The sequence below is a fragment of the Geospiza fortis genome, unplaced genomic scaffold (genome assembly GCF_000277835.1).
Source record: "Geospiza fortis unplaced genomic scaffold, GeoFor_1.0 scaffold415, whole genome shotgun sequence".
NCBI lineage: Eukaryota > Metazoa > Chordata > Aves > Passeriformes > Thraupidae > Geospiza > Geospiza fortis.
This window is the reverse complement of record NW_005054672.1, coordinates 57,676-67,414: the sequence shown is the minus strand read 5'-3', so window position 1 is coordinate 67,414 and position 9,739 is coordinate 57,676. Positions and strand designations below refer to the sequence as shown.

General features: G+C 59.7%; 1 protein-coding gene across 1 annotated transcript in view; it reads left to right on the top strand.

The window, feature by feature from the left end:
- The first annotated feature begins 7,287 nt into the window (after nucleotides 1-7,287).
- Nucleotides 7,288-9,739, top strand: part of JUP (junction plakoglobin) — a 9,480-nt gene continuing 7,028 nt past the window's right edge. The window contains 2 exon segments of the mRNA XM_031065063.1: nucleotides 7,288-7,592; nucleotides 8,537-8,790. Of these exon segments, the coding sequence (XP_030920923.1) occupies nucleotides 7,367-7,592; nucleotides 8,537-8,790 (480 nt within the window). The 5' untranslated portion in view covers nucleotides 7,288-7,366.

Here is a 9,739-nt window from a genome sequence, read left to right as displayed (position 1 = left end):
CCCGCGGGGGCTCCTCCGGGCTCCGCTCTCGGAGTGTCCGGTCCAGCCGGAAACAGGGATGAGAAAATTACAGGGGTCCATTTCTGTGTCCTTGTCGGTGTCGGAGCTGGCTGGAAGGGTGCAGGGCACCCACTGGAACTGCGTTTGCACATCTGAAGCCTGTTATCTCTCATTGTTTTGGAGGAATTCCGTGAAGTGTCATGAAAAACCCATTTTTACTGCTAATTTGGCTTAAACAAGTTGGCCATCGGGACGGGGACGCGCAGAGCTCCTGGCAGCGGTGGCTGAGGGTTGTTCTCCCTCCTTTCACTGCGCTCGCTGTGCAGGAGCAGGGACAGACGCGCGTCCCCAGGGCTCAGGGCGCTGGGGAAAGGTGGGGCGGCCGTGCGGGGCCCTCTCTGAGACAATGGCGTTCCAGTCTATTGTCTGGGCGATGTGCCGTGTCCTTGCCGGCTCCAGGAAGCGCGTTCATCCCCGGGAGGGGCCGGGGAGACGAGCCGGGCTGCAGGGAGGGGTCTCCTGGGGCTGGGTGTGCGAGTAGTTTGTGCTCCGTGCCTGGGGTAGCGCGGATGAATCGTGGCCGGGCTGCAGGCCGGGGACATTGAGGGATGTCCGCTCTGGTCCTGGTGCCGCATTTCAGTGTGTCATCCGGCGCTGCCCTAATCCTATTAACTCACCCCTTTGTTTCCCCCACCTGAAAGCCTCACTCAGCCGGGCAGGCACTGCGGTACAGCTGCACGGCTCCTGCAGCCCAGCCCGTTCCTGGGGAGGACGGCTTCCCTTCAAGACCGTGGTTTGGTGTGGGAGCGCTTGATGGGATTTGGCTTTTTATCACACTTCCAGATCTCCGGGATTTAAGACGGCGCTTTTGCCGGGCGCGCTGCCGCTCGCAGATGGCAGAGCCTGGGAGAGGAGCTGCCCTTGGCCCCGCTCCGCAGGCTGGGGGAGCGGAGCCTCTCTCTGCGCAGAGAACTTGCAGAACTTTAATTGCAGCATCTGTACCGACGCTTGTGCTGGTTTTGAAGGTTTAAATTAGACTGGCTTCTAATTAACAGGAGTTAAAAAGAAATGTCGTGTCTGTTACAGCAGTACGAGCCTAACTCCGGGTTCAGGTGGTGCTTCCCCACCTAGACAGGGTGTGTGGGCACCCAGGGCTGGGGGTGGCTGGTCAGTCTCAGCCCCGTGGGGTGTCCCAGGTGGGTCTGTGAGAACGGACACGGCTGGGGATGGCAGCTCTGGAGGACATCGGTGCCTTGAATCCCATTCTCTGCTCTGGCAGGGTTGATTTTACCCCTCTTTGCTCATGGACAGACTTGACAAAGATATGGACAAGGGCATGGGAAGGTGCAAGTACTCCCTCCCCCAAAAAGCTTAAAACCTGACCTCAGCACCGTGTCTGTGCTTAAGCAGGGCTGGCTTTGCAGCCACACCCGGTTTGTCGATGGCTGTGCGGGCTGGGCAGGGGGGAGGTGAAGATGTTTCTATTTAAGCAGAGGTTTGAAATACCCTTCTAAATCCACCATCCCCGATGGGTTCCGCGGCGGCTGCTGGCGGCCCTGGAGGCATCCTGGCACGCCTTGGACTCTGAGCTCGGGAATCGCTTTGGGAGCGGGGCAGGAGCCTCGAGCCGCGGCTGCCGGGGCTTGTCGGGCAGCCCGCGCCATCTGCGCCGCCTGTTCCCAGCCACTCCTCGGGCCTCCTTCCCAGACCAGGAGCTTCTGGCGGGGTGGAGACGGAATGCTCGGTGTTTTCCCGATATCCCACGCTTGGCTGAGCAGACCTGCGAGGGGGTGATGGTGGCAGTGCCCTCCGGGGGGCTGCCCTGCTGCTGGGGCACAGACCCCATGGAGGGGGTGTGCTGGGGGTCCCGTGTGGCTTTTTGGGGTAGGGGGCTGGAAGGAAAGTGTTCCTCTGTGTGTGGGGAGAGACCTTTGGCTGCTGGCAGAGCTGCTGTAATCGCGGTGACGCGCGGGCAGAGCCCTGGTGACAAATCATTAACTTGCTCCGACAGGCCGGGTGCTGACGGCTGTGGGTGATAATTTCTTGTGAAGCGTCTGAACTTTGCAGCTGTAATGCAACTGGATGGAGAAATTAAGCCGGGGCTCAGCACCTCTGTGCCCCTCCTCGCTGCCCCAGCTCCTATGGCAGGGGCCGGGGGCGCACCCCGTGGCAATCCCTGTGTCCTGGGCACTGTGGCTGGAGCTGGGAACAGCCAGCAAGGTCCAGAGCCGGCAATTACAGTGTTCTTAAAGAACAACTTGTTCTTTGTGCTCATTGAAACAAAAGAATGGTTTTTGGTTTTTTTATCCAGATGGAGTAATTGTGATTAATCTCACCATGCCAGTTCTCCTTTCCATGGACAAGTGGCAAATTCCCATCTTTCCTGGACATGATTCTAATGAGATTAGCAAAGTATGAGGAGATGAGCCCATGTGGGTCCTCCTGATCCTGGTGTCGCTGCAGGTGGAGGTGTCTGTGCCAACAACCAGTGATGTGGGGAGGAGGATGTGCTGCCAGAGACCCCACAGTGGGTCTTGGGCAGGTGGATGTCCCTGGAAAAGCCTTCCCTGGGCTGAGGGTCCTGCTGTGGGCCCTGCCCCTGCACAGGAGCCGGGTGTGGGTGTCACGCTCAGTGCTGTGCGTGCGCTTGCAGCGGGAGAGCACTTGATGGATAATACTGTGTTGGTTTGTGATGTGAAGTGCCAAAACATCACAGCCTGGGCCTGGCATGTGCTGGAGCTGTCAGGAGCTGTTAATTCAGGTGCAGGCGAGGCATTTCGGGGACACGGTCTGGGTTGATGGAGAGCATCAGCTGAGCGCTGCAGGTCGTGGCACAATTGCCACCTTCTGGGGCTGCTTTGCTGCCAGAGCCTGGTCTGGTGCTCAGGGGGATGCAACACCCCCAGCAAGAGGAGCTGGAGCTTTGCATGAGGCGTTCAGCAGCTCAAATATAACAAAATCACAGTAGCTGAAATATAAATAAAGTTTGGAGCCTGGATCTGCAGCTCCTGCACCCTGCTGCCTTTCCTGAGTGCCCAGAGCTGGCGGGGCAGCCAGGAGCCATTCTGGACCAGGGTACATCCCTCCACAAAGGCCATGGGCTCCTTTGTGTGCAAGGCCAGGCCGGTGGTTTTGCCTGCTCTAACGAGAGGCTGATCCCCCGCCGCTGTCTCCTCCTCATTAAACTTCAAGCTGCTCTCATTCTCCTTTGAATTCTTCCACTCATCTTCCCTGTAAAGCCCCATTGAAAGGGCTCCTGGTGCTGGGATCTGACTCCAACGCTTCCCATTGATGCTGGTGAGGTCTTGACAAGCTCCTTTCTCTGCCTGCTCCCGCTGTGTGTTCCTGAGGATCCTCTTCAAAACCACTGAAGCTTTTGTGCCGCGGCTGCGGGGCCTTCGTTAGCGGCTGCCTCAGCTCTGTCAGCCCTTGGTGTCACTTCAGAGCACCTTGGGGCAGGGTGCTGGGGGACTTCAAGGTGCACTCTCACAGGGCTCTGGGTGCCCTTGTCTGTGGGAAGACCTTGTGCTGTGGCTGCCCATGGCTGTCTGGGTTGCTAATCCCTGGCTGCTTCAGGGAGGGGGGGACCGGAGATGGCTTGTGTGTAGTGTAAGTGCTTCTAAAATAGAGTCTTTTCTTGTGCTGCATTTATTGAACTGCCTTAACTGCCTCTTCCCTTCCCTTAAAAGCCTTGGCCACTGTAATTGCAGCCACTCGCACGCTCCCCAGCACCGAGCTCAGCCTCTGCCATGCTGGGGCTGCATGAGGGGCCCCCCCAGCACTGTTGAGCAAGGGTGGGGCTCTGTGGAGCACCCACACTGCTCCATGCTGGGCTGAGGGCAGGCTGGACCTGCATGTGGTGGGCTCAGGCTGCCCCTCACATCCCCTGACCCTCAGACCCAGTGCCTGGAGCTTGTGAGGGTGCCCTGTGCCCCCCACCTGCTCCCTTTGGGGTGACCCCACACTGGGGATCACATCTGCTCACCCCAGGGGCTGCTGCTCGCCGAGAAGCCCCCGAGCAGTGGATATTTCTGCATGAAGCAGCACTCACTGCTTTCCTGCTGCTGCTCTGGGCAGCTCAGCCCTGTCTGCCGGCTGTGTCCTGCCTGGAGAGGCTGAAGGCTTCCCAGCAGCTGGTGAGAAGGGCTAGCCAGGCCTGGGGCTGCATGTTTGCCAGAGACTTCCTCTGCAGACGGTGTCCCGGGGGGCTGTGCTGCTTGGCCGGTGATCAAATGGCTCCGGGGGCGGATGAGCTGCTGGCCGGTGCCCGACAGCCTGCGGGAGCTTCCTCTGCCTTCCTGGCTGAGGGAAGTGGTGGGAGAGGGATTAACCTCTTCCTGGCAGTGCCCTGCTTGACTGACTGAAGGCCCTGCCTGTCCTGCCTCCCATGGCTGAGGCCCCTCGGGTGTCTTGGCCCCTTCCCCGTTGTGGTGCAGTTGTAGGCTGGGGGTTCTCCCCAAACCTGCTGTGCCCCTCTGAGCAGCCCCCCACAGCTGCCTCACTGATTCCTGGGGGATTTCTCGCTGTTTCCAGGAGCAAACCCTGTTTCCTTGGGGTCTAGGTTTGTGTGGAGTGGGGCTCTGGTGAGCCTGGTGGGTTCGTTCTGCCCTCACCGTTCTCCCCTTCCCACTCCACCAGTTTGCTGGGGGAGGTAAGGGCTGCCCACAGGCCTGATGTGAGAGGGCTGGAGCCCACCCAAACATGCCCCTTGCTCGTGGCTGACCCTTCAGTGTGGGTATTGTCACATGTGCCCCAAATAACACCCTGCACTAGGATCCTTTCCTGCTACAGCACTTCCCTAGAAACACTGCCAGGAAACGGCTCCTGAACCCGGGGTAGCCTGCACCCTGGTGCCCCTCTCCTGCTGATCCTGCTGAGGAGGAGAGAGGACACCCGAGGACAGAGCCAGGCTGTGGAGGATGGGGGAGAAGCTTGTGTCAGTGTCTGCCCCTCACGGAGTGATGAGCAGGGCACGCTTGACACAGGGCTCAGAAAATGTCACTGCTCACAGCAGGAGTGTCTGGCATTTGCTCCACTGGCCCTGTCACCTCGGGTGCTGCTGGCCTTGCTGGCCCCTGTGGCCATGAGCAAATGCTGTTGGGGGGATGCTCAGGGGAAGGACAGGTGCCTGTGTCTCTTCTGTGGGGCCCCTGGTCCTGCTCTCCTGCTTGGAGCTCATCTGGGGCAGCTCGTGTCAGAGCTCGAGGAGCTGTGCTGGCTTTTGATGTCCCTGGGTGCTGTGGTGCAGACAGAAGGGGTGGCTCATGCATAATGCAGGGCTCTGTACAGTGTCTGAGCCCAGCTCCCGGAGGTTTGGAAAATTAAGTGCCTGTCTGATGCCTCTAAATTGTGGAGTGGATGTCACTGTTCAACAGTGGTGCAGCAGCATCAGCCCTTTCCAGATCTGTCAGCTGCTGCCTGGGGTCCCTGCCCTGGCTGTGTGCTCTGCACTGCCCTCAGCTCTGCTCTCCCCTGCCCACCTTGTCCAGGGCAGCTTTCCCGTGTTTGCCTGGGCTGTTGTGGCCTTGCTGTGCAGGTGGGATGGTGCCAGCTCACCCAGCACCGCGGTGCTGTGCCCTGCCAGTGCCACAGAGCCTCTCCTGCCTGCCACCTCCACACTTCATAAGGCACGACTGTTGCTTCTCTCGAGTTTCCCAACACAATTTAGAGACTGCCGCCGCGGCCAGGATGACCCAGCTGAAGGACCCGCCCTCCCAAATACCAACGCGGGCGCGGGTGTGCGGCACTCCCAGCTCCGCTCCGGGGCTCTCACGGCCCATCCCCGCTGCCACGCGGGGTGGGGAGCAGAGCTGGGTCTCCTCTGGCCCCTGGCACCGTGTGTCACACACCGTCCTGCCCCACTGCTCAGGCACCGCAGCTCTGCCTCCGCCGCCCTCCATTAGCGGCTCCTCCGTTTCCTGACCACCGTGCGTGATGCACAGCCCATTATAGCCGCTCTCAGTCTGCCGGTGCTGCTTGACAGCTCAAAAAATATCGCATTGGCAGGAGCAGCGCCCTGCCGCGGCTCCGGGAAGGCGGTGGGACCGGGGCTGGGCGTTGCGGGATGGCCCTACCGGGGAGGACACGCGTGGGGGGCTCTGTTCCGATCTGCGAATGAGGGCTCGGGGTTCCTCCCTTCAGCTGGCGGATGCTCCTTGGGAACAGCCGGCAGCGCCTGACGAGCCGCGCCAAGCCCGAGCGCGCCGTGCCCCGCGGAGCCGCGTCCTCGGCCACCACCCGACGCCCTGACTCAGCCTCGGGCCTGGCGGGGGGCTCAGCTCCGTGTTCTCGCTCCCCCGGGAGGGTTCTGGGGCCCGGGCTGCCGCCCCAGCCCGGCCGGTCCCTGCGGGTCCCGCGCGGTGCTGACGGCGGGAGCGGAGCCAGGGATGCGCGGCCGCCCCGATGCAGCCCGGCGCAGGAATCGGGGCTGGGGCAGGGGGGAATTAGGGGGTTTGGAATGGGTGCTGCTGCTGCCGCTCCCTTCGCTGCTTATCGCCTCTGAAACTCTGACTCATTCCACTCCTGCGCGGCGGGGACGGGATAGGAATGCTGGGTGATGGGTCAGCGGAGGGCTGGGCGGGTGCTGCCTCCATCCCTCCTTCCCTGACTGCCTCCAACCCTCCCTTCCCGCCTGCCTCCATCCCTCCTGGTCGTGCCGGGGGCCTGGATGCAGGGCTGGTGACTCACAGCCCTGAGTGAGCTCAGGCATTAATCCATGAGCCATCCTCCCTCCTCCTGTATCTCCAAATTAAAGACAAGGAAATCCCAGCCCTGCTCCCAGCAGCCTTGGCTGGTTTGTCCTGAGTGTTGGGATGTGCCGGGCTGCCCTGTCCTGGCACTGAGTGGGGAGTGCCCGGCCCACATTGTGGGCGCCTGTGGGAGAGCTGAGCCAGTGGCTTTGCCTGCCTATTTTTAGGTGCTTTAGGAGTGTCCCAGGAAGCTTCTAAAAAAGTTCATTTTATGCTTGGAGCTCCAGCCATATGGAGCTTGGAGCTCCTGGCATGTCCCCAGCTCTTTGCAGGTTGTGTCTCTGGAAAGGGTCTTAAAAAAGCTCATGGGACCCTGGAGCTGGTGCTGGGCAGAGCCTGCCCCACCTTGGCCGTGGCAGTGGTGAGACACAGCTCTGCGAGACGCAGCTGCCGTTCATGTCTGAACACGAGCAGCAAAGTGCTGAGCTTTGGGTTCGTCATCGCGGTGCCGCCTTTCATCTCCAGTGGGGGAGGAGGGCAGATAGGGATCGGCTCCATCTGCGCAGGGCTGGCTGCTGAGCGGGGCCTGCTGTGCCATTGGGACCAGGAGAGGGGCAGGAGGGTCCTGAGGCTACCTGGAGGGGTAACATCTGCCCTGCCCACCCCGCAGAGCAGCCATGGAGGTGATGAACATGATGGAGCAGCCGATCAAGGTGACGGAGGGGCAGCAGACCTACACCTACGACTCCGGCATCCACTCCGGTGTCAACACACAGGTGCCCTCGGTCAGCAGCAAGTGCCTGGGGGATGATGACGAGATGTATGGGAAGCAGTACACCATCAAGAAGACAACCACCACGAGTTACTGCCAGGGAGGGAGCCAGAGCCAGAGCCAAGCACAAGGTAAGGGGCTGTGAGGCCTGGCAAATCCGCAGGCTCAGCTGCTCAGCTCCTGCCTTCCTCTTCCTCCCCCGCAGCCACGCTGCTTCTGGGTACTCCTCCATGCTGGCTTCCACACCCTGGGAGTTGTTGCTGCCTAAAATATGCTTCCTCCTGTCCTCCTCCCCAGCGCTGAGAGGCTCTGGCGCGGGGGCGGCGCGCGGTCAGCCCGCACTGGAGCTGAGCTGCGCGCACATCCGAGCGTGCCAGCGGGTTGGCTCGAGATGGGAACAGCTGATCCCATCCCACGGATCTGCCACCTGCTCCACTGCCTGTCTGCCTGCTGGGAAACCTGTCCCAGTGTGGCTGCCAGAGCTGCCAGCGTGTGCCATAGCGCCGTGCCAGTGCCACGGCTTCTCCCGCTGAGGCGAGGACGATGTGGAGCCACAGCCTGGGGTGAAGGAGATGCTTCCCCCAGCTCTATCCCCTCAAAGAGACTGGTTTGCTCTGCTTGGCTCTGCAGTTCCCTGTCAGCAGCAGGTTTATTGACAGCTCCCATGGGAACCAGAGCTCCCTACAGGACCCTGTGCTGTCCTTGTGGTGCAGAGGTGGGGACCATGGGTGGCTACCACAGTATCACGGCTCAGCATCCTCGATGGGCAAGGCCTCAGTGTTCTCCTTTTTTCCAGTGCCAGCTAGTCCCAAGTTGCAAATATCCTTAATTTTTTAATTAATGGGCCTTGTGTGACAACTGCCCCATCATGCTGCCTAATTGAGTGTTGTCTTATCTCTGTGCTGCCGGATCTGTTTACGCTTTGAAGCTCCAGCTCTGCGCAGAACGCGCGGGGACTGCTGACGTGGCCGGTGTCTCTGCGCTAAGCTGTTGCTCATCTCGTTGGGTTTGGGAAGCAGGGCTGGGAGCGCTCCTTGGAGAGAGGCTCACGCTGCCTCCCTGTCCCCCCCTGCAGCGGACATGGAGGCTCAGCTGGCCATGACCCGTGCCCAGCGTGTCCGGGCTGCCATGTACCCCGAGACGGTGGAGGACCGCTCGCTTCTCATCACCACCCAGCTGGAGGGGCAGCAGACCAACGTGCAGCGCCTGGCAGAGCCCTCCCAGATGCTGAAGTCAGCCATCGTGCACCTTATCAACTACCAGGATGATGCTGAGCTGGCCACACGTGCCATCCCAGAGCTCACCAAGCTGCTCAACGACGAGGACCCGGTAAGGAGCTGTGTTTGCTGTGTTTGTCCCTTCAGCTGCTGCACTGATGTGTGGTGGAGTTCACAGGGGTCCCAGGGTGAGGGAAGAGATGAGAATCTTGACTCCATGTTTCAGAAGGCTGATTTATTATTTTGTGATATATATTACATTAAAAGAAAGTGATATATTAAAACTATACTAAAGAATAGAAGAAAGGATTTCATCAGAAGGCTAGCAAGGAAAAGAATGGAATGATAATAAAATCTTGTGACTGCTCACAGCCTCGACACAGGTGGCTGTCATTGGTCATCAAGTAAGAACAATTTCTCATGCTGGGTAAACAATTGTCCAAATCACATTCCAAAGCAGCAAAACATGGAGAAGCTGAAGCTTCTCAGCTTCTCGGGAGAAAAGATCCTGACAAAGGGATTTTTCATAAAATGTGTCTGTGACACTGATGGGCTCCTGTCCCTGTGGGGCTCTGTGGTCATGTCTGTCTCCTTCCTCTTGGCCAAACTCCTGCTTGCCTCTGCCCTGCTCCAGGACTGAGCCCACCCTGCCCAGCCACGTCACCTCACCCCCTGTCCTTGCTGTGGGACCCCTTCCCACACGCCGGTTCCTCTCCTATTGGAATAACTACTAATACAGCTGGATGTGCCTGGGCTTGTCTGGCCCTTGCTGCTTGACCGAAAGGCTGCAACTGTGCTGATTTCACCTCAGAGACACCATTGGCTAAGCTGGATGCTGCAGCTGGGTGCTTGGAGACAAGTGATTTGGAGAATTGTTTACCCAGACATGCAGGAGCTCAGGTTTACCTCTGGTGGAGAAGCTTTAAGGCGATGGTGAAGGAAAGGAGTCGGTTCTGATGGAGGGTTTGGATCCAGAGCTTTATTGTGGCCCACAGGCCTCTGAATGCAGCACCAGCTCCAACAGAACTCCCTGAGCCCGTGGTTGCTGCTCCTTTGAACCC